The sequence below is a fragment of the Cyanistes caeruleus genome, chromosome 4 (assembly GCF_971803275.1).
Source record: "Cyanistes caeruleus chromosome 4, bCyaCae1.hap1.1, whole genome shotgun sequence".
NCBI classification, from domain to species: domain Eukaryota; kingdom Metazoa; phylum Chordata; class Aves; order Passeriformes; family Paridae; genus Cyanistes; species Cyanistes caeruleus.
The window spans coordinates 10,080,412-10,105,221 of NC_141704.1; the positions used below are offsets into that span (position 1 = coordinate 10,080,412).

Below are 24,810 nucleotides of genomic sequence, written 5' to 3' on the forward strand. Positions count from 1 at the left end.
GATTTGGTGCAAATCATTACATGTAATAAAAGGTAATTAATTTGCCTTGTGTTATAGGTGTAAAATTCCATGCAGTTTAAGTGTGCAAGGTGTTAGGCTCTTTTCATTTCCAGGTCTTCATTTCACTGAATTTTATTGGGTAAATCAAAATTGAAAGCAAACTATACACAAATATTCTTTGACCTGGAGAAACTAATTGTGAATATGCACAAATGCAAACTGTTAGCAATGAAAGAAGCACTATGTTGTGGGGTTTTTTTTTATATAAAAAGAGAAAATGTAAGTGGCATTGTTTTTAGCACATTTTTTTAATATTTTCCCCTTTACATGTTTTTCTTTAAATAGCCTGAAAAGAATGAAACTGAATCTGGCAGCCAGAGAATCAGACCAGTATTTGAAGACGATCCTGTTTTCCGACGGCAAACATCTTACCAGCACGCAGCAGTCCATATACCAACAGATATTTATGAAGGCTGTAAGTAGCATGTGAACAAAGTGGTTTTATATGTTAATACTAAACTCTCATTCTTAAAAGGATGTTCGTCTCCATTTTTAGTATAGGTTTACTGTTATTGTCATTTTTACTTCTTTCAGTGCTACTTCCGAGATGTGTTGCATTAGGGATATGATTCATTTTATGAATTGCAGTTAAAGAGATCCATTAGGATTGGACCTGAATTTCACAAATGTAACTGGAGGTGAAACAAAACTCTTCCATATTCTGATTTTCTGATCCATTCTTTCTCTGTGCTGTTCACATTTAATACAAACAATTCTTGACAGCTCTTCTTTACACACTGTTTGGCCTCAGGCAGAGACAAGTTCTGAAAACATTTTTAAGTATCTCATAAGCTGGTACAGTTTAGGGATATAATATGCTGTGTGAGCTGGTAGTACATCCAGTGCATTTCTAGAATTGCAGTAACAGACTGACAGAGAATTTGCATAAAGTGTTTCTAAACTATCAAAAAAATAATATATATATATCTATCTGTGTGTGTGTGTATGTGTGTATACTGATGAGAGTTCTTTCATTGTATTTCAAAATTAAGTATTTATATTTCAAATTGGAAATAAGTCCCTGTGCTCATTAGCAAGCAAAAGTCTTTATACAGTAAAAATACATCTCAGCATTCAAAGAGGCTGCATTTTTTTAAAAAAAGGCAGGAAGAAAAATTAAATAGGAATAGTATTTTTAAATTTTGATTTTTTTTAAGGTCCTAATTTTAAGAATGCAGTCTTTTTCCTCTTTTAAAGTCTCATCAAGAGGAAGGAGACCCTAGTGTGACCTGAGCTTTTTAAAATTCATGGCCACAGTTGTGTGCAGCTTCCATAAATGGCACAGGGATGAAAATGGAAATGTCAGTATGATGGGGAAAAGAATCATAGTAGCTTGTATTCTTATATGGTGAGCTTGACTGACAGACCTAAAGGATTATTCTGGGATTCTGGCTTTAATAAGCACTAAAGTGCACCTTAATTGCAGGATTACAGAGAAGTGACAGGCCATTTCCTTTTTTTTTATTTAAGAGAATTGATACTTCACTGGTAAAATGTTGAAAAAACTCCTCTCCATTTATTTTGATATTTGTATGTGTGAACTTTGGTATCATAACAGCACATAAAATGTTTTCTTGTTGTGTTGAATTTAACATTTTAAATGAAATTCCTGAGGACACATATCCCTTAAGAATGTATATTATGTAATGTTACAGTAGAGGCCATAAACCTTAAAGAGAAGAGAAATTGTGATTTCCACAGGAAAGGTACAGCTTTGGTATCTCATAAAATGATAATAACATAAAGAAATGTCATTTTCTGGATAGAGGTGATTGCACATACACCATATATGGTTCATGATTCATTGGATCTGGTTTTTATATTAATTACCAGAGAAGTGGAAGCCTAGAAAATCACCAGGAAGTCTGTAATTCTGTGTCAGAAAAATCACGTTGTTGTGTATCAGGGTAACTTTTTGTTGCAGATGGAATTTTAAGAGATAACAGATTGAGAATACCTAAAAGTGACAGATTTCATATCAATAAACACAAAATGTTCGCCAGGTTCTATTTTATAGTTACAAAGTTCATGTGTCATCTGAAACACAAGTGAGCAATTGTGAGGTAGTCATTCACCGACAGATTTCCAAAAGTAGAATTGTTTTCACATTATGATAAAAATGCAATTTTTATAACGCTAGAAAGACTGATAATGTATCTTGAGCACCATTGTCATTTTTCTGCCTGTTGATGGGAGCTAACCTGTCAATTCTTGGGAGAGGTTTCAGTGTGTCCTATAACGGGGAGCAGCTGTACATTTGAAAATAGTATCTGCAGTTCTTGTCTAAATCCCAATCTGTTTGGAAGCATTTGCAGCACAGGTGTTACAGCGAATCCTTCTGAGAAACAGTGGATGAGACACAGTTCACAAGTTTTACAGCTTGGAAGCCAATTTTTTTGACTGAATTATGCCTTGGCAAGCAGATTTCATTTTTTCTCCTGTATTGTATATGGCTTTGCAGGATGCCAAATGAAACAGAATTGCTCTTTGGATCACACAGAACAATTTTCAATGACTTGATGTTTTACTTGGCTATTCCCCCTTGAGATTGGTTTTCACTTCTCTTGCCTCCTACAGCAGCAGGTTGTTGTCTCCAGGGGAGAGGGACAATTACTGTCAGAGCCACACGTGAACTGGATTTTCACTTGGGCCTGCCTGTCAATCACGCATTTTCATGTTAATTAATTGTTTTATGTATGAAACTGGGAATTTGACTCCTAACCACAGAGTCATAGACTTGTTAGGATTGGAACAGACCTTTAAGATAATCAATATGGTATTCATTAAAATGTTTTCTATTTATGTTTCATTTCTATTGTAGTTATTATTTCTGATTATTTATGATTTTTAATATTGAATAAAATAATGAATTTCTGTCCAGTGGGACAGAATTTTCTGAATAAAAATAAATTTTCTGAACAGTGGGGAATTGTTTTTCCTAGTAATTCTGTAATGGTGCACAGCCTACTTAAAATCTAGTGTGGTCTATAAAATAATATCCTTTGTCTTCCTACATATATAGTGATTTCCTTTGTTTGATGATGAACTTCATGTGAAGTAGTTCCTTGTATTTAACCATAAAAATATATGATACATCATTACAAAATATCCATTTATTTCATCCAGGCAATTACTTTTTGAGTTATTTGATTGTAGAAAGAAATATCATGAAAGTTGTTCATTTTTTAGTTTGTTTCTTTTTTTTTTTTTTTTCTTTCCCTGGATCTTGTGCCAAAACTTGTACAGAGGCAGGAAAAAGTCTAAGGAGTTAATTTACTTGCCTGTTTCTGAGGATTCAGGAGAGGGGGCAATCATAATAAAATAGAACCAAATCAGACTTTTAATTCAGTATTTTTCAAGAGGCCTATTTAGGTTTGGAAATAAAATCAATCTGCAGCTGAAAACAGAACAGACCCTCAGGTCTTCTTTCTACCACATGCACTGGGAATTAGTCATGCATCTCCTATTAGTAATAGCTGAAGTCTTGTTTCTAAATCCTCATTAAAATTGTACCCTGCTTATTTCTAAGTAGAATATAGGAACTGCAGGCCCGAAGTAAGAGGAAATGCCTGGCACAAGGAAATTAAGGTTAATCTTCCCAGTGGATAGCACCACATGCCCTTGCTGTCTGAGATCCACTCTCCCCATCTGCTGCAGAGTTCCCTCTAGGCATGTCTGTACTGGTGTTAAGGTTTGAGGTGAGGTGTTAGGCAAAGCACACAAATCAGGTTTGCTTTTTTTCTGTGTGGTTATTCCTGCTTTACTCCCTTTAAATCAGAAATACTGCTTCCACATGTCACTACTTGATTAGCATGGAAGAACTGATTGAAGTGTCAGGTTGAAAGTAATGTGTCATGAACATGACAACATAACTTGGAATATATTTGGACAGCAACCAGCAAGAAAAAAGGGCTTTCCTGCTGCAAAGCCATCAAACCAGGCATAAATATTGAGTTAAAAGTAATTGATGGTTCATATAACTTAGTAATAATAAAATATAAATACTGTTGCTTCATACTCCCCTTTCATGGCAGTCAAAATTTTTCTGCTGTCTATAGTCTTGTGTTTATTATATATTATTTGATATGAAGTTTGGAAGTAGACATAAATTTTGCCTTTCTCGGGGTGCATCATCTATGCAAATAATCAGTTATTGATAAAGTAGTTTGACATTCTAGTAATATATCACTCATGGGAAATAAAAACTTTTAAAAATATTTTTTAAAAATCAAGTTAGATGTAAAATGATTTTTATCTTGGCAAGAATATTATTTCTTAATGATTTTTTAAAATGTTGTACAGTTCCTGCATATCTTGTGTATCTCAGGCTAACTCTTCACTACTCTGCTCTTACTTGTGAAGAATAGTTTAATGGAAAGTATGGAAGGGATGTTGGAACTATGTAATCTTTAAGGTCTCTTCCAACTTAGTCTATTCTATGATTTTGTGAATAAAAACCTTAGAAATACTGGGAAATGAAATCATGACAGTGACAATATTCCCCCTCCAAAAAAGAAAACTCAATTCAAATAAACTAGGGAAAAGTGTGTTATCATTTACTCATTGAAATCTAAGGACAATAAAATGTCTGTGTGTTTTTGGTTTTTTTTTTCTATTTAGTTTAAATAGGAGTTACAGGCACACAAGACACTTTTATTACTTAAATTAATTGGTTCAGCATACTTTAAGATTAGTGCTCTTTATATATTTTTTGTGATAGCTGACAAACTGAAGCTATTCAGAATTCTTTTTCTCCTGGTTTATTGTAAGGGATAAATGAATAGTGCAGGCTTACTACCTTGGAAGATTGAAAAATGATTGTTTCAAGTCCTTGATTTTGCTTGTTTACACCTTTAAATTTGGAAACAGATATTATGTATGTCTCGTGCAGATGGCATGTGGGATTACTGTAACTCTTGACTTCTTTTTTTTTTTGTATTCTCCATTTTTTAATCAGTAAGTTATTTGTGAAAACATGTAATGAGTGAAGTAGACCTTTAAATGAATTTCAGTGTCAGCCTGTTTTAAATACCAAAGACTATAGCTTGGGGTAACTATAAAGCAAATGTTAGTTGTGAGCTAAGTCCCTAAGTACTGCCTGGTTGGTTCAATATTAAACCTGGAAGGAAAATACCAATGCAGAAACTTAAGTAAAGAACTCTAGGGTCAGTATTGCTTTTTATGCTCTGACAATTACAGTTGGGTTTTTTTTTCCCCCAAGTAGATTGCTAAAGCTCCCTAAATTAAATTAGTTTTTGAATAATCAGCAAAAAGAAATGTCTTTTCTAACTTGATGAAAAAGCTTGTTTCTGTCACAATCCAGACAGCCAAACAACTTGAAGAGCATCCTCCACTGAAAGGAAGTATTTAAGTTTTGGTACTGGGATTAGAACCATTAGTTTAATTGGATGGATGGTCTAGAATAATCACTTGACAACAAATTGACCAGGACTTCAGTCTAAAGTTAACAAAATTCAGGATAATAAGGTAGAGTAAGGATTTTTTTTTGTAGCCAAGGGTAATTTTTTCCCCTTTGAAAGACTAAATTGATTAGGTACATGCTCTTTTAAAAATGCAGGTGTGGTAAGCAATTCTCAATGTAGATTTAAAGCAATCTGCCTAATAATGATGCATCACAAAAATTATACAATAGCATACTCTCAAGCTGAATGTTTGAGAATCCATTTTGTTAACTGTGACATAAGGTTTTAATGGGAAAATAAATAGTGGCAAATCTGAAATAAAATACCCTTCTGTTATAATTCCAGGTACTCTTCTTGACTTGCATTCTCTAAGATGCTTGAATAGAATTTTCAGATGTTTCTGCAAAATAAAAACAGATTTTTTTTTTTTTCAGTAGTAAATTTAGAACCTAAATACCTTTTATAGAGCTTCATACCTTTATAGGGTTTCATAGAGACACAGTTGTCTAAACAGAAACTTCTACTGAAAGTGGGTATTCTGAAATATTCTACCTGTGAACTTAAAAAGCCTTAAATTAAATGAGTCAAGGGTTAGCTATTTACAAGCAATATGATTGATTTTATTTATTTATGTGTATTAGTGTGAGAACTGACTGAAAGAGGTCATAATGAGATTCTTGATACTTAACACTCAGAACCCTTCCTGGAATATTTATTTTTTAATCTTTTTGAAAAATAAGTCTTTATTTAGAAAAATTTGATGGGAGCTATATAACAGAATAAATTTTGCCCAAAATAATTAGACTAGTGTTTGAACTGTACTAGGTTTTGTTATTTTTCTTGGGTTGTAAACGATAGATAGTAATTTTTACATTTCTATCAGTTATTTTATGTTGAAGAGTTTTCCCAGTTATCAGTTTAAGTTCTTTTTACAGCTTAGAGCTATATTTTAAATACTTCTATTCTAATAATTTAAGCTGGGAAAATGTTCAAGCAAACATTCACAATTCGCTTGCAATTCATGGTGGGAATTTATCTTGATGAAGCCTTTTATCCTATACAGTAATTTGTTACAGGGATGAAAAGAAGTTATAGGGTTTACTTCATGATCCTTTGGAAAGAAATTTCCTTCATATTGTTGCAGTGTTCTCTTACTAGGGGCTATTTTTACTTCCAAATAGTTGGGGTTTTTTTCTATAGATCTAATTTTGGCAGAAATAATATTTTTGTTTCCATTGCCAACTTTCTTTTATGAGTAAGCATATTAACACAGCATATCTGTGCCCATGCAGACATCCTAGTTTTCTCTGTTTCATTTTTAATCCTGCATCCAGGGAACCCCACACTTCATGGCTACCATCTGTACTTCATTTCAGAAATGCACTGAATATTTGTCTCCCAATCTTCTAAGTTCCTATTTGTCAGATACAGAAATTTACCTTCTAATAGATACCTTAAAAAAAAAAAAAAAATCTTTTTTCCAGCCTAGTTCATCTTTATTGAATAAATCTTTAAAGATATATTTAATTACAAAAGAACCCCTATATTGCTAAAATATAACTATGTCAGGCTGTTATACTGACACAGAATTCCACATGAAAACCACATTCCACGAAAACAAATCACACTTTAATATGTAAACCCTTATTTCTTTTTAAATGAAATAAAATCAATCAATAATTATTTTTTCTATTGAAGTCACAGAAATGGTTCATTTATTTTCTTTTTGCTGTTATTCATGCTCTTTTTTTTAAAAATAAACAGGCAGACCTAAGAAATATTGAGTTTGGATTTTCAATAGAACCATACAGTCCTTAGACATGGCCCTGGCCTGTGGCTGTGGGCATTTTTCACAGTAGCTCCTCTGGGCACCCTCAACTGCCAAACTTTCTATATCATGTCTTGCCTGTTCTTATAACCAGAAGTTTGTCTGCATGGACCACTGACACGATACAGCCTTTTTAAACACTCTAAAGATATGAACTCCTACGTGTTTAGAATTTTTAATAGCACAGTGAGGTATGAAAAGCCATACCAGAAGCCACAGTTGTGTTACCTGGTTAAGCTGGTCTTTGTTCTGTGACTTCAACAAATTAGAACACCATTCAATGAAGATATTTTCCTCCCTTTTGATTTTGAAAACTCTGGAGTGTAAGCAAAAGATGCAAAAACACTTCTGTGTTTCTATTTACTTTCTTTTCCCAAACTGTATAACATTAATTTTAGTTTGTAAAAAGGCAAAAGTGTGAAAAACACTTTCCTAATAATGGAATGGTGATTAACATTAGCATTCAGCTGCCCCTCTCTGCAGATTTCTTGACCAGCAATGTGGTGTGCATCCAGAATTATCTTGGACTTCATAGCAGGTCCTTGGATTCCAGTGTCTCAGGCTGCTTGATTGAGTAATAGATGCTTAAGCTGTGCATAGTGCCAAAATCTGTTTTGGAGAACAGATGATTGCTGCTGCTCCTCAGATCCCTTTCCATTTCTTTTGATCACTTTCCATTTCTTTTGCTGTATTTTCTCTCTTATGTACAGCTTGGAATAGCAATTAGTATTGAACCCTCTTGTACCATGAGGGAAAAGTTGGCTCTGCAGTAAGACTGGCAATGTTCTTATGGTAAAAATAGCTAATGGTGGCCTTTGTATTTTTGCAATACAGACTGCTAATATTAGTAGATCTTCATTATTCAACATTTAAAAATATAGGACAATTTTAAAATCCACCAATAAATTTTTAGGTAGGTTTCAGTTTATTAAACAAGCAGATATGATTTAAGTTGACAACTAGAAAAGTACTAAATTGCTTGAAGTAAATGATATCAAACAAGAAGATACCAATTTGTGTGAAAATGATTAAAGATGTTCTTTCTTAAGGACCTTAAAACCTACTTTAAGTGGAAGTGCGAGAGCTTTGGAATATTCCTTGGTTGCCTTGAGAGCCTGTCAATTCTTTCTCCTCCTCTCCTCAAACAAGTTTGCCTTATTTTGTTCTCAGTTGTTCTTTTCAGTTCAGCGTGTTGAGACTTAAGGAAGGAAGGGAAACTGGCCTACTCCCTTTTCCTCCTTTTCCTAGCTCTTACTTATGATTTTTTTAAACCTTTACTGGTTGAAAATTATATCCTTATCTTGTTCCACTTTGCAAGACTTACATGATGAATCCTTATAAACCTATGCTCTAAAAATACTTCGTTGACTTGATTATTTCAGAAGAAAGTGAAATAAAGGTGTTGATTTTTAGTGGACAGGACATAAAAGTTAAGATTCAAAATATTTTATTCTAAAAAATACTAACCATGAGAGATGATATATTTAAAAGAAAGGTAATTAATCTGGATACTATTGGGATATCCATATTGATAAATTTATCATAGTTGATTATCAAGAAATGGATGTAAAATCATGAGTGCATTCATGGATTGAAATACATCTTCTATACTATAATTTCAGCATGTGCAATTACATATTATCCAGCATTGGAGTTATTGCTATTTTTAAAGTAGCATCACCTTCACAAACAGTATGTTCAGTTTTGGTTTTGAAGTGAGGAAGATAGATAATGAAAAGGAAAGGCTAGGAAAAATATTATGTAGTCATATGTGGATTTGAATGCACTTTGGGCTTTTTGTGGATATATCCAAAATTTGGAAGGTTGTAACAACATACAGAATATCATTTAAGGGTATGACCACTGTTCTTTTGGTACTGCAGACCCACTTTATTGCATACTGGATTTTTCTATTTTCTCAAATTGCATTTCTAGAATTTTTTCATATCCCTGTTGGGTAATAAAGTTCTTTTGCTGTACTTCTGCTTAATAGGTGTCATGCAGCCTTGGCACCCTGTCATCTTCAGTGTGTCCTTTACCCCTGGAGTGCCCTCTTGCTTCATGTTGTCTTTTCAAATGTCTTTAGTAGTTGTTTATTTTACATAATACATAAATTTGAGAATAAATATCAACAATTTTAAAAGAATTTTAATTTCTGTCTTTTTCTGTAAAAATATTGATAATTGCTATCTTATAATTTCCAGGGGAAAAAATGTACTGTGACAAAACCCTGAACATTACCCAGGGGATATTTACATGGATTTACACTGAATTCTTGTTTAGTTGAATGAAATTGAATAAGCTATGTATGTGTTAAAGTGCAGTTGTGCTTGAAGGACCTGTTTCTTAGCAGGACTTCCAAGCTCACACAGGGTATTTAATTGAGACCATTATCTGCTCTTGCCATTGGAGCCTGTCAGGCCTCCTTCAAGTAAACGTTCAATTTTTCAAGAAAAACATTTAGTTTAAGCCTCTGTAATAAAATTTGGTCAGAATTTTTCTATTAATCGACAAGATAAGATTGTTTACTTCTAACAAGGTCACACATCTCATTGCAAGTCAACTTTCAGTTTACAAGTTGTTTATTTAAATTATTTTTTGTTTTGCAGTTAGACACACCACTCTTCAAAACAGTTATCTGTAAAACTGTTCAGTCTGTAGAAGTATTTCATGGCAAGATATTTACATTTTTTAACCTTTTGGTCTGTTCCTATGAAAGGCTTTATATCCGTGGTATCCATTTATTTTCAGTAGTATTTGAAGTCACTCAGGCCCATTTAGGTCAGCACCTTACTTTATTCTTTTGAAAACCAATAGCTGCTGACTAGAAAGAGATTAGGAAAGAGGAGAAAAAACCTAAACCTTGGCCTTCTCAGTTGGCAGATGAAAATCAAAAGCACCCTGGGTTAGCTCAGCATGATGGGTATGAAAAGTGACAGACTGTTTAGAGCTGAAGGAAAGATGACAACAAAATCTTAGAAAAAATAATAATAACAAAAAAAAAAAAAAGAAAGAAAAGAAAAAAAAAGAGAAAAAAAGAAAAAAGAAAATGCCACAGACAAGGAATAAATAGAGATTGGGAATACCAAAAGACGATTACATCTTTAGAGCCTTTCAATTCAAGGACTCATATGAGTGCTTTAGTATTGAATACGAGTTCATGTGAACTCGTTTCCAGAGAAGCCTGAGGTTTTGCTGGTTAGCTTTGGAGGTCCAAAGAGGTGATAATTCCAGTTGCTATGTTCTCTTTCATGTATGCAGCAGGCTGGAAGGAGGTTTTGGTAGCAAAGCTGCCTGTTACAGGTGTTTGCAGATAAGACATCCCTGCCCATGGAATGGGGTTTAATAAACAGTCTGCAATGTCCCTTCCAACCCAAGCCATTCCATGACTTTATGATTCTATGATGCTGCTATATTCCTATGGCTCTTTATGGAAGAACAGTACTCACATTCCCCATTAGAAATGATCAAATGGGATTATATGAACCTTGTTCATAGTTAAAAAGCCTTTGTGAGATAGTAGAAACTAAATGATGTAAGAAGGGTGTAACATAGTGGCTACTGAGCTGGGAAGGTGGTTCCAGGAGATGTTTTATTTAGTATTTCCTAGTATTTTTTTCTTCTGGGGATGAGAGGAGGCTCAGTTGTTAGGGCTAGTTTTTTGCTTTATTTGAATTAAAAATATCAGGAATCAACATTTAGTTATGAGACTGACTGAAGTTTCAGCACAGTCAGCTTCAACATACCAAATAAGCACTTTGTACATTGCTTCAGTGTCATTTATTTAAATGCAAATGGAAGTGCTCAGCTCCTTGAACAGCATCATAAATATCAAATACCGATGATTTTGTTCCTCATTCAGAAAGACCCACTAAATCTCTCAGATAGTTGCATATCTTGCAAGATACCTAGCGTATCTTTACTGATTTTTCATCTTTCTATTCAAGTGACATTTTGCTTTGCCTTTTAGTATCTGGCTTGATCTAAGTTTGCATTTTGGCAAGATTTCCTTCAGCAGTAATTGCAGGTCAAGGGAATTGTTGATCTTAACATGTTTTCAACCTGGATATAACACTAAATCTGATTTTTTTAAGGAAACTTAAAGATGTAGATACAATGAGATTACTAATTAAATTCCCTTTAGCTTTTTAGAATCAATGTACTGATTTTATTTGGACTAGTATTTCACCTCAAGCATCTAAATAATAAAAAAAAAGGATGCTAATATTTTTATTATATTTACGTATATTAGCTACTTTTACTGAGAATATATAGGAATATGACTATCATGAGAACTTTAAGATAGTCACATTATTAGATAAAATTATAAGAAAAATTAAATTAAACATCCTAAATGAGTGTTAAAATTACACATTGAATTAATTTTTGGGTGCCTTGTGATAGTAAAATAATAGGGAAATCAAGTGATTTTCTATTCTCAACTTACATGTGAGACAGAATTGTGTCCTGGAGATTTCATTGGTTCAAGCTTGAATGTAATAGTATGGAGAGTGAATAAATGAGATTTCATGCCTGCTCTACAGCTAGAAAAAAATCAGCCCAGAAATAGTGTCCCTGCTTAATTAATTCTTTACTGACCTTAAATTTCATTTCCTGCAGTTCTCATCAGCATGAGAAATGTATATTGCTTAACCAGAAAAATCTTTCAGCTTTCCAAATCTTACTGCAATGTGAAAACCATGTTTTGACATATAGTCTGGATAGCTGCAACATGTATTGTTAAGTCAACAGATGTAGATGGGTGTTGACTTGATTTTAATCATAGGGTTTGTATCTGAAATGATAAAATATTTTTTGCTCACATGCAGAGAAAATGGTATGATGTTTGAGAATGAAATCGAGTTTACCCAGATACTTGCGCAAATGAGTTTGCCAGCGAACAAAAATGTGGTGTATATCACTTTGTTTTTACAGTGATGTCAAGTGTAATGAACTGAAGCTCTTGCTGGGATCTGTCATGCTTTTGTTCTTTCGATAATAACTTCCAAAAAAATATTATAATTCTTAACTTAAAGACAAGGCATTTGATTAAGTTGTATTGTAAGAGTGCCTATTTGTGGCATATTTATAATTTCAGAATCTATGAGGGTTTTTTTTTCCTCTTATCCAGTCTCTGTATGTACTTTTGCTGATTTTAGCTTGTTCTCTGCATTGTGAAAAATGCTTTTTGAAAAAAGAAAAAAATGTAAAAATGAATGGTTGATTACAGAAGTGGGAAAGAATTTCACATTTTATTGAGTTGTTCCTCTGTTTTTTTTAAGCTTAACTGTTTCTAGTAGTTCTTGAGAAATGTGAGTCTGAATTATGTCTGCCCTCAACAAGCTTCGTGATGTTGGGGAGTCATTACCAATATGTTTAATCTTTAAAGTAGTAGTGGTTGTCCCTTATCTTGTAAAAAGCCTGCCATGAAATCAAACACTTATCTGATGTTAGTAGCATCTTTTCTTAGATTAAATATTTGTACTACAGGAATTAATTACTTGGTTGAGAATTTTGGTGACGCAGAAGGCATCCAGATTGTCTCCAACTAATTGGATATGAGTTGTATGTGGATTACCAGGCTGACAGTTTGCAAGACTGACTGTAGTAAAAATCTTGGTCACCAGCAAAAAAAAACCTTTGTGTGCTGTTTTTTGGTTGTTGGTTTGAGTTTTTCTCTTTGTTTGTTTCTTTCTTTTTTGCTTTATTTTATTGTTTTGAGTTTTTTTTTCAGTAGAAGCTTAGCAAAGAGTGTCTAGTCTTTTAGGCAGTGTTTGCTGTACATGGGTGTCTGAGATTGTGCTGGCCTAATAGAAAGTCACAGGATAATAGCCTCTTGCCACTTGCTTAAGTGAAAGGTGAAATGGAAACGTTTATTTTCCAGATGAGACATTGATTTAGTAACAGCTTTCTATTACTGCAAATTACTGATATAGAAGTTAGCATTTCCCCTGTTTGAAGCAGCCTGGTGTGTTCAGAATGAGTTACACTCTCCAGCAGCTAAAAGCTGTTTGACTCCAATAACAGGCTTTTTATCCAAAATATGGACCACACTTACAGGGAATATAAACCCACAGTTATTATTGTAGAAGAGTGTGCTTCTTTCATTCCCATCCCCCTTCCCCCCCTTTTTCTTTTCTTGGATACACTCTGGAAATGGTAAGAAAACAGATCTGTTTCCTTATTTTTTTCCAGTATCTCATCTCTTGTTATTATTTCTTGCTTTATCAAGAATTGTTTTGCATGTTTAGCACAACTTTGTTCCTTCATTTTAGATATGATAGATTAATTTGTTATGCATTTTACAATGTTGATTTTAAAGTATTTTCAGCTATTCTTTCCCTATGGAGCAAGCTTATCCTGTTGAAGCTGAGAAAGGGGGAAAGTCAAAATGAGACTATTTCTCAGAGACTGGTAACTTCCTGGAGTTCTTGGATTGTTTAAAACAACAGTATTGAAGTGTGGTAAAATGCATAAATATACATAAATATGCATAAATATATAATAAATGGATCTGAAATTCTAAGGAATATATAAAGCATATATTGAGCATATTTAATAATATAATTAATATAATATAATCTATATTGATTGCATGTAATCCAGCAAGAAACTTCTTTAGTTCAATCTCTGACAACAACTTTGCACATTTTGGAAGCAGAGAGAAAATAAATCAGAGACAGTAAAGGCATGTTCTATATCATATAAATTGTAACTTCTGTGTGCTCATTATCAGCCTTTGTCAGAGCAGAATTCTTACATAAAATAAGAAAATGGAGTGGGGGGGAAGGTGAATTGGGCAGATGGGTTGTGAATGGTTTGTTTGTTTGCCTAATTCCTAAACAAACATAGATTCCTGATGTAGAAGATAACATGTTTTCATTAAGTTTTGAATTCTCTAGTCTTGAAAACTGGGAGGCGCTTTTTTTATTTTATTTTTTTTTTATCTACCTAAAGTGATATATGGAGTTGTTCACGTACATCCCTTTAGGGTAGCTAAACACAAAGCTCTGGAAGGCTAAAGATTCACCCACTCCTTATAGCAATGACAGAGAGTTCTTCTGTGGTGCAAAATGCTGTATGAGAGATTCTCCAAATACATATTTATATTTCTTCTGTAGAGAAGAAAACCTTTTGGAGAATTTACCTTCTATACTGCATTTTGGATTTTTATGTCACAGCTAGTCAGTTTAGAAATATTTAACTTTTAGAATTTTCTATTCTAATAATTTCCTGATACCATTCCTTGAATACATTTTCATAATGCATTTTGCTGAAACACCATGAACTTCTGTAGAACTACATAAATTAATGATAATCAGAGAATTAAAATTCCATACAGTACACAAGTCAAACTTCGTAGTGCTCTTTTAAAATAGCTAGTTTACATAAATTTATTCAGGTTTATAGAAAGTGTAGTTGTGTGCATTTTTATATGTTAGTTATTTTATATTTTTGTGTAGCATTTAAAAGAATAAGACAAATATAAGAACTTGGGATTTTCTTTAATACAGCTAAGTTCTTTATTTGGAAACAAAGCATGCCTTTGCTGTTTTTAAAGGAGTGTTTGTGGCTAACAGTATTAGAAATTTTATGCACCCACACAAATAGGTTTAGAAATTTCTTCCTTCAGAATAAAATGTGCAGAGTTAATCTCCCAGACCCTTAGCAATGCATAAGAAAGCATTCCTCAAGTGCTCTTTAAGAGTATGGATTTGTCTCTCTTTGTAAATTATTAATGGGATTTGAAGTATCAGAAGTCTGTTTTCATCATGTGGCAGGTTTTGAAGGACTTCTCTCCTAGTGTGTTTTTTTTTTCTGGAGACCTGGCCTGACAAAACCTCTTTTGATCTCAGATAGATTTCCCCAAGGACAGGAGAAGAGCCAGAATCTGGTTTTAGCTAATATATAAAATCCATGAAAAGATGATTCATTCCTGTATTAGCTACTTCTATGGTGTCACTTAGTACCTCCAAATGGAGTCCTAGATAATGTCTAGGAAGAGATTTTTTTTTTTATTTAGCTGCCAGAAAATACTTTTTAAATTATATCATAATAAATAAAGAGTAGTAGGAACATTTCTCTCAGAAAAAGACAAAAATCAAGTACTAATTTATTTTTTCACAGAATAAGGGTTCTTGAAAAGTATCAAAAAAAAGTATCATTGCTTTGATGAATGAAAAAGTGTACTAAAATCCTATATTAAAAGAGAAAAGAAAAAATCTCCTTGATTTGCAAGAACATGTTTGTAAAGTTAATGATAAATAGATTAGTTGAGTTCTCAGAAGCCCTGATTAACTGTTAATTTAACTATCAACATCCCTTTCATGTCACCCATAAAAGAGTACTTCTGTAATGGTCTCTTTCTAGTAATTCTTTTGAAATATCATAGAGAACTCATTAAATATTGAAACAAAACTTGAACAATCTTTCTAACGCAGCATAGAATTAGAAGTTCCCTCTAGCAATATTCATATTTTAGAAAAAGTTACACTCTGATCCAGGGCAGCTTTAAATCTGCCATGATGCAGCAGTGCTTTAAGAAGATTTATCACTTTCCCTGTACCTTACCCTCATATGGTAATACTCTATGTATGCTTTTATATATCAGTTAGGAAATACTGTAGCTCTCACAAAGAGAAGATTCAGGTTTCTGCTGATATTTTTGTCTCTGAATTCCTCAAAAGAAAACTTGTATATCCGGGGTAGACAGAAACACCACATCTAAAAATCACTGTCTTTATATGTTTGAGAGAAAATTCAGTTTTCCAGCTCCAGAGGCTGTTTCATCCCTGATGAATAGACAGTGCCCATTAATTCACTTGCAGTCTATTATTGATTACTAGACATTAGCGTCATGTTTTTGAAAGAACCAATTTAGTGAGTGCTCCTTAGGAGTACGGATGTTTAGTTTCTCAAAAGGAAGAGAGATGTTGCTTTTAAGTTATGCCATTTCGCCATATTCAGAAAAATCTTAATTTTGATCAAAAATAAGTTGTATCACAGACCAATTGCCAGGATCTGAAAGTGAATATAGGTGTCATTGAGAAGATGATTGGTCTCAATAATTTGATATTCGGGCCTCTGGAACTGATCCTTGGGGTGACTATTCCAAGAGTCCTACAACAGATGAAATATAGAACATGGTTTTGTTCATGGTACAAAAAGGGATAAACACAAGGATAATTCTCTGCCACAATGGGGAAGAGTTCTAAAAGCTTCTGAGTTATAATGTCTTACATATTGTTGCAACAAACCTTTTCAAAAGCAAATGAAAAATTAAAATCAAAATTCAGACACCATCTTACAATTTTGTTATTCCCATAAAAAATATAAAAAAACCAACAAAACAGCAGCTCTTAACAGATCCCTTTTTCCTGTGCTAAACCCCTTGAAGTGTGTGGGTTTAGTTGTAGAAATATTATTTTTACATTTTCAGAAGTTTAGGGTACTGAAATGGGTATCAGGACATTTGAGGTGTTTACCTGTTAGTTCAATGAAGATGCTTTGGTCAAGATGAGCTGTTTGACTGCTGAGTTTCCAGTTCATCAGACTGGATCAGTAAAATGATCCAGTGCAAGATGAGCTGCAGTTGCCCAGTGCTGGGTCTCAGGGAATGGGGTCAGGCTCTGCCTGCTTCCATACCACTTGTATTCCTGACTGTATGATTGCTTTCTGCTGATGTAATGTAGGTTGAACTCCTTTTTCAACTCTGCATGTTTGTTTGGGTTTTTTTCATATAATCCCTGTAGATGTACCCACCAGCTTTACTTGTAAAAGCATAATCTTTCAAAATCAGTAGTTGTACAATGGCACTATTTCTGATGTACATCTGGCCCTTCCTGCTTCTGATTTTTTAAACTGTCAGAAGGTGAACCTTCTAAGAGGATATTCAGTTAAATATAATCCTGTTTCTACTACTCATATCTTTGGCATGATTGTCTCCACAGTCTTTCAGACCATGACTCTTCATTGATAGGGCTTTTTAGATTTTATGTCATTAGTATAAACTACTAAAAATACTGAAATGATGCTTAAAACTGATGATTTAAAAGCTTCAGTTGTAATGTCATCTTGACCCCACATTCACTCTACCAGTGTAGTTTCCTGGTTAGTTATTATCCAGTCTACATTTATTTAATCCATCTTCATGCTTCACTATAACTGGTGGTTTTTCTATGTACATAACTTTGAATGTTTTGCTGACAACCTGATGGATTATTTGAATTGCCTTACTCCCTATCCCCAAAAACCAAATTACATATTTAGATGTAATTCTCTTCATCTTTCTGGGTTTCCTCTTTTGCTGTTCATTCTAACAACATTCGTTATCGGTCTCTTGATATATGTCACTACTTCCTCCTGTTTCTTCCTAAGTGTAAGCCCTGTATTGTGTAGCACTATGGTATTATTGTTAGAAATCTTTCCTGTAAATTCAAAATCCCTTTCTTTCAGAGTTTAATGATAAAGATTAACCATTCCCTTGGTTGTTATGCAGTATGCATGTACTTCAACTCAGTTGTGTTTTCAGTTTCTGCATCCTCATTTACATTTACATTTAGTTGAGAATCTGTATCCATGTGTTTCTGAAAAGGAAAAACAAAAAAAGAAGTTGCTGTAGGAAATAGAGCTAAGAGTAGAAAGGAAAACTTCAGTTGTAATGCATTTGACAGCTTTTATTTTTATCTTGACTTAATAGCCTTTGGCACAATGATCACACCCAAATCTTTTCTTCCTTATGCCAAGCAACTGCATTGTTTGATCTCCCTTTAGGGAGTCCTGAGAGGGCTTGCAAATAAGGATAACACCTTTGAAACACATTTGAAAGACGGCAAGCTCTGGTCAGAATATCAAATCCATCTATTGAATGGAGTTTTCTGAATGCATACTCTGCACTATAGAAATAAAGTAATCCATCTACTGAATGGAGCTGTCTGAACACATGCACTCCACTCTAAAAATAAGGTAATTTACCTTTTGCAGGGAGCACTAAGCACCACTGCATTCACCATAGGGAAAAATATATGTAGGATATTTAGTTAGGTGTATATTGAGAGTTACTCTCTGATAGCTCATCTCTGCCAAAGTGCTAACTAAGCATTGTGTTAAAGCATCAGTTTATCCACAGAGAAGCAATCTAGCAGTGTGCATTTCTCAGGCAGTGTGTTATTTAATGTCATATAAAGCTTCATGTGTACTTAACCTATCAATGGCTTTGTTCTTTCTCCTCTCTGTGCTTTAGTAACCAGTAGGGCACTTCACAATTTCAAACTCTGGGTTTTCTTTTTTTTTAAATTTTTTTAAAAATTATCTCCCTTGATTTTTTTTTGTTTATTTTTGGCTTGGGCTTTTGTTTGGTTGTTCAGTTGGTTTTGGCATTTGTTTAAAAACAACCAGAAAACCAGCATTGTTTCAGATGGCACTGACAAGAGGACATATACAATATTAAGTTTCACAGAATAAAGCAATACATTATCCTGAGCTTTGAGCTGCTTTCTGGAAGATGTTAAGGAAAACACTGATGGCCATTAAAAGACAACTGTGGTTCTCTTTGGGAGGTAGAATACATTCTCAGTAAGCAGAGGTGAGTCATCTTTCATTAGCTGGATTATTGAAAAGAAGGTAGTTCTTGCTCTAGGATATAGTTTGATCAGGCACAGTATTGCTGTACCAAACACTGCACTGCATGAAGAGCAGGGTTTGGTACTACAAATGTTCTATAACAGGAGCATATTTACTATTTTGTGTATTCTACTTGCAGAAGGTGCATTCTCCTACAATTTAAAAATCAGAAAAACTCCTTGAATTTTCCTGAAGGCAGTATAATTCACTGCCTACTAAAAATAATTGTTACTGAGATGGTTCATAAAACACCTGCACTGTAGAGTGTCCTCATCTGAAGGTACTGTTTAAACAGCTTTACACTTTATCAAACACTATGCTGATAATTTTTTTTCCTACTATTTCTATACCAGAGCCAATCTACTATTTTCATTACTACTAGGTCAATAATTATTGATCACCTGCTCATTCAGATCAATTCATTATTGCTACTATGAGTGAAGGTACAGATTGATAATGGAGAATAATTCCATTTTATTTATTTTTTTTTCTGGGAAGATAGAAGCAAGCACAATAATTTCTGATGGTAAAGGGATTTTGATGCTCAGAAAGTGATAATTTATTATAGCTGTTAGGTGGCAAGTTAGATTTCTTGTTTCAAAAAACAAATACTTAAAACTTCTATTAAAAAAAAAAAAGATAAAAAAAAGATGGATATATGTTCAAATAATTCATGTGCTTTGCTGGAAGGGACAGAATGCAGAATCAAGGCCAGTTTCCTGCAGCCTTCACTCTCTGTCACCCATGCTGATGTCACCAAGGGGAGCAGTTGTCCTGTTCAAATGTCCACATCCTAAAATCATCTGCACTTCTGACACCGGTAGATACAGGCCACAAATTATATTCCTGTTGCTTTCCACTTGTAGTAAACTTAAGAACAAAGTAGAGAGTGAGTGCCACCATTAAAGTCTGTCACTAGCAGGACATTTGCTAAGTCAAACTGTGAAATGGAAAATCTCACCCATTTATTTAACAAAATTAACATTTATTACGTTAATTTAATAAACAGTAGCTACTGGAAGAAGTACTGGAAGCTACTTTGAAAGAGTTCAAAGCTAAGTTAGCTTATGTCCTTAATGTACTTCCAGTTTGCTGAAATTTCAGGTGCTTCCTGATGAGGGTTAATGTCTTTTTTTTTCTCTTTTTTTTTCCTGTGTCAATATATTTTTGAAGTCATATTAGTTCTGTCACTTCAGAATAGGATTAATGTTGTAAAAATCAATAAAGATTTCAATGTTTTGTCACTTAAAATACAATGCTACTGCATTATAACTTTATATTATTTTCCTCTAGTCGTAATTTTAGTTATGTTTCATGTTCTTCACATCCAATTACTTATCCTTTACTGAGAGCTTTACTTCCAGGATTTGTTCAAAATACTGTAATTATGACACACACTTTTACATTTGCTTCCATGTAGTCAAAGCAAAATTCTTGTGGATTTGACACAGCAGATGTGTTGACTATAATACTGTTTGATGCTCTGAGATGTTTTTAAAATTGCTTCATTTACATAATTCCTTCTCTGTGTTTTTGCATCAAGTGTGGTACACGAGTATCTCATATCTCTTTCCTTTTAGCTGAAAAATTGTATGAACTTTGACCTTACTTTTCTGACTGATTGTTTGAAAACTCTGGAGAGCTTTGCTCACCCGCAAGTTTTTTGTGGTTATTGTGGTCAGACATCACCAAACCCTTATGATTTTGTTTTCTAGGCCATTGTTTTTTTCCTTTGTGGGTGAGGTTCCTTTCTGAGAATTACCTGAGCCTGCACTTCTCAATATCTCTTGTCACCTGTGACACTTGCTTCAGATCAATGTGAAGAAGGTTAAAGCTGAATTATTTATTCCAGCATGAAAAACTGTCAGTAATCTCTGTCCTGCTGTTGTTGGGGTCTTCTCCAATTTTATATATTTCAGTTCCCAGGAGACAGGATGCCTATCTGATTTCTGGAAATTATAATAAGCCTATTTTCCTTAGTGCTGTTTTCCAAAGACTTTTAGTGGTGTTAGTGTGATTTTCCAGAATTCTCTCTCCCATTCTTTCAACAAATATGTGCATATATCATCCTGACATCTCTCTCAAATACTGAAAGAAGTACTGTCTTAGGCAGTCTCAGAGGAATTACAGTATCATCCATCCATTTTGAATTACCTGGCCATTTTTCTCCAGTTTCCTTCATTTGCCTCTGCTTGTTTTTATCTTTGTATCTTTGAAGACATCAGATTTATGCTGCTGCTTTTTCACTTGCTGCTCTTTCTCTGCTTGTTTTTGCAATTGGTTTCTTCCACTGATTGCCAATGCATCACTTGGTTCTTTGATTTATCTGCTCCAGTACCGGCAGCTTTATGTCCAGTCTCATTCTTCTCTCCTTCCATCACACCTTTGATTCCAGACTGATGTTAATTGCTGCTTTCGCTGACATTCCCAGTCTAAAGATTGGTTTTCTCAGCCAGGAGTTTTACCTCCTGCACACATTATATCTCTATGTATTCACCTAATATAGGCTACACTTATACACGTAGTAGCTATCTTCAATCAGAAACAAATTCTTAAGAAAAATGTTTAGGTTTTCAATAACTGAAATTCTGCAGATGTAGACAGTTGTTACAAGAGGTGATTCCTTATTGTCTCGACAGAGATGTGCACAGATTGTTTATGAAGAAAACTCCACTTACAGTTATTGACAATGCAGCGGCTTAGAAGCACCAGCAATTGAAATTTATGAAAGAACAGGAACTATTTTTGTGCTTTAATGTGTATGTAACAGTAATGACAGCCACTGTAATAAATTGCATACTTTTTTCACTGCGAGTAAGCAGAAAATTGGGTCAAATTGTCTTCTGGTGCTAGCTTCAGCATGGAAATGAATGTTTTCAGGTTCCTCTATAAATGTATCCTTTGAACCATACAGAGTCCTTACTAATATGTCAAATCAGTGAAATGTACCTTCAAACATGATAGCAGTGCTCCATTAGGAATAAAAGCAGCTTAAAATTTGTACAGTGGTCTATTTATCACCTTTATTAGAACAAGAAATGAAATAGAAAAGCACTTTCTATAGATCCCATTAGTCAAGTCCCTTTTTTTTCTTTTTTTTTGTTGGGCTTCGATTTTTTTTTTTTTTGATAAATTTCTGATTATATTCTGAAAAAAAGGTAATTGAGGTAGCTGCATTATTATGTATCCTGTGAAAAGTTCTGCTCCTGATGTGCCTGTGCAGATACAGCATTTAGAATCCACCTTCCTGCACCTAAGCTTTACATTACTGTGCAATATCAATTTAAGGTGCAGCATGCAGCTGGAGAATTACAAATGGGTGGGTGCTTTGGGGAATTGGGACCAATTGTCTCAGTAACTTTAAAGTGAGGTTAAATTTAATGAGAAATAAAGAAAATTTGCTTTAGTATGTTATCTGTATGTATGAAATAAAATTATTTGGAAATTTTGCATAAATGTCACCAATCATGATGAATGGAACTATTTAACTCTTAAATCAGGGTACCTCTCTCTGTGCCTTTTTTTTTTCCCTTTTAAATGTGTTTTTAATGTAGCCCAGTAAGTCATTATTGAATTTTTTTCATTGTGAATAATTACTTTCTACAGTTTTTTAATAGATTTGCTAGGGGAAATATTGATTGCATTAATTGATAAGATTAATTGTGGGATTGACTCTATTTGTATAGATAACTCCTGGCAGAAGGAAGCCATTTTTGCCTACCAGCAAGACTGAAATGTGTTGTTCTAGAAAATTAATTGCTTCCTAATGTTCTGCTTTTCTGGGATTTCACATGACTTCTTGTTTCTTTAGTATTCTGATTTTATCAAATTCTTTCTTTTTTTTACTTCACTTCTGTTAATTTTCTTTTTCTGATCCATTATTCTGATTGGTACTCAAGAATTCAGTGGGGTGATCTCAAGATGCTGTGTGCTACTGAGAATCATACTGTGAGAGTTAAACGACTTGAGATCACATTTGTTAGAAAATGTGTAATCTGTTGTGGTTTTTTAGATTAAAAAATAATTTATTTGTCTTTCAGTAAATACACAGCTAGAGTTTTGTATTTGACTTGTTTTAAAATTTTGGACTCTGTGATACAGTTATTATGAAATCCTGATGTGGTCTTTCAATATTCACTTGCAGAAGGTTTGGTGATGTATTTATTTACTTTATTGAGAAAACAGTGGTGAAACAAGGGGTTAATTCTTAGGCTAGAGCTTTAACAACCTCTAACTGCCAGTTGTTATTTTTGGTTGTTTACCAATATTATATGGCTAAAAATTGAGTTTCACAATCATAATATTTAGTCAGGCTAAGATTTTTTTACTATCTCTCAGAGGTGTCACCACACTGGTCATAACCCAGAGAAGGGTGGCACTGCTCCATCCTTCTTACACCTGCAGTGCTGCTTGCAGATGAGCTGTGCACTGCTACAGGTTTACAATTGCTTTAGTCTGAAGTGGGGTTGGGATTTCTGGAGGCAGATACAGTGTTTTAAGGCTCAGATCTAGAAACCAGTAGGAATCAGCATTTTCAGGCCACAAGAAGAGTGTGTTTCACTGAGATAGATGGAAGTGGTGTGGAAATAAAGCCCTATGAAAGAAGCATTGTTTGTTTTTGGAGACATGTTCCCTGACCGTTGTGGAAAGTTTTGCTCGTGTAAAGGCTTCATAAATAAGTAAAAAAAAATCCAGGTAGCCTACTTGTACCATTAAACATGTGCAGCTCTGTGTGTGTCTGTGTGACAGGGTTACACTGCTATGAAATTTTAGTTTATTTTTCCTCTCATCAAAATCAGTGAGATAACTGGAAGAGGGGAATGTGGTGTAAAGGTAGAAAGGTGTCATCCAAGAGCACTCTGAATTTAGCACGCTAAGAGATACTGCAAGAAAACAAAGCCATCAGCAGGTTTTTGAACTGTCCTCCTGAGCAGTTATAATAATGATGTCAAAATCAAGTATTTAAAATGCTTTTAGCAGCAGAAAGTCTATAATGTGGAAAAAAGCAGTGGAAAATCAAAATGATGACTTCAATATAAAAATGAAAATGATACCTGTGAAAATGATATGGAAGTGGAAAGCTGTTATTTAGAGAAAATCAATACAAAAACATTCAGTAGAAGCGGAAAGAGAAGTGAAAGCCTTTTGCTAGAATAAGATGAATATAAATCAGAGACAAATAAAATCTGACCCATAAATGAAAGATTGCTGAATGCATACAATTGTTATATAAACAAATACTGACATGTAAACAAATGCAATGCAGTGACACAAAAAAACCCAAAACAACAGAGTTCTTGCAAGAATAAGATTAATACGTGAATATGAAAAATAAGTAAAATAGAGATCATTGCATTGGAAAGATTGTGGCACGTGATAATGTAAATAAGAATAACACTATATTCTTGTACCTGTTTCTTTTTTTATAATGATTTTAATTTAAGTTACTCATTGAAATATGTTGTTATTTGGTCACCTTGTGTCAAATGTTTAGATCTTTCTTCTTTCGTGAATAACTTTAGCAAATCATTGCAAGTCACAGGAAAGTGCTAGGGAAGTGAAAGAAAGTATTTGGTGTAGAGTTTTAAAGAATATTGTGTGCATCCTGGGAAGGGGAATATCCAGTCTTATTCTCCACATCATCTATTTTCAGTGGCTTATAGTTGTTGTTGTTTTTTTAATGAGGTTATTGCAGAAAGTCACATCTGCTGTGTTCAAGAAATTCTCAACTAAACTTCAAGCCAAGATCAGTTTTGAATTTCTCCAAAAATGAAGGCACAGCTAGAGAGTTAAAAATCTTAGAGAGTTTTTTCAGTTGTGTTTTTTATAAATAAGTGAATCTTTTGACTTGCAAGAATGCACTGTTTGATATTACTG

General features: G+C 33.8%; 1 protein-coding gene across 6 annotated transcripts in view; it reads left to right on the plus strand.

Moving 5' to 3' along the window:
* CACNA2D1 (calcium voltage-gated channel auxiliary subunit alpha2delta 1) overlaps positions 1 to 24,810 on the plus strand; it is a 361,272-nt gene that overhangs the window by 210,672 nt on the left and 125,790 nt on the right. For all 6 annotated transcript variants that reach the window (XM_086886615.1, XM_086886616.1, XM_086886617.1 and 3 more), the window contains exon 6: positions 346 to 475. In XM_086886615.1, the coding sequence (XP_086742741.1) occupies positions 346 to 475 (130 nt within the window). The remainder of the gene's footprint in view (positions 1 to 345; positions 476 to 24,810) is intronic.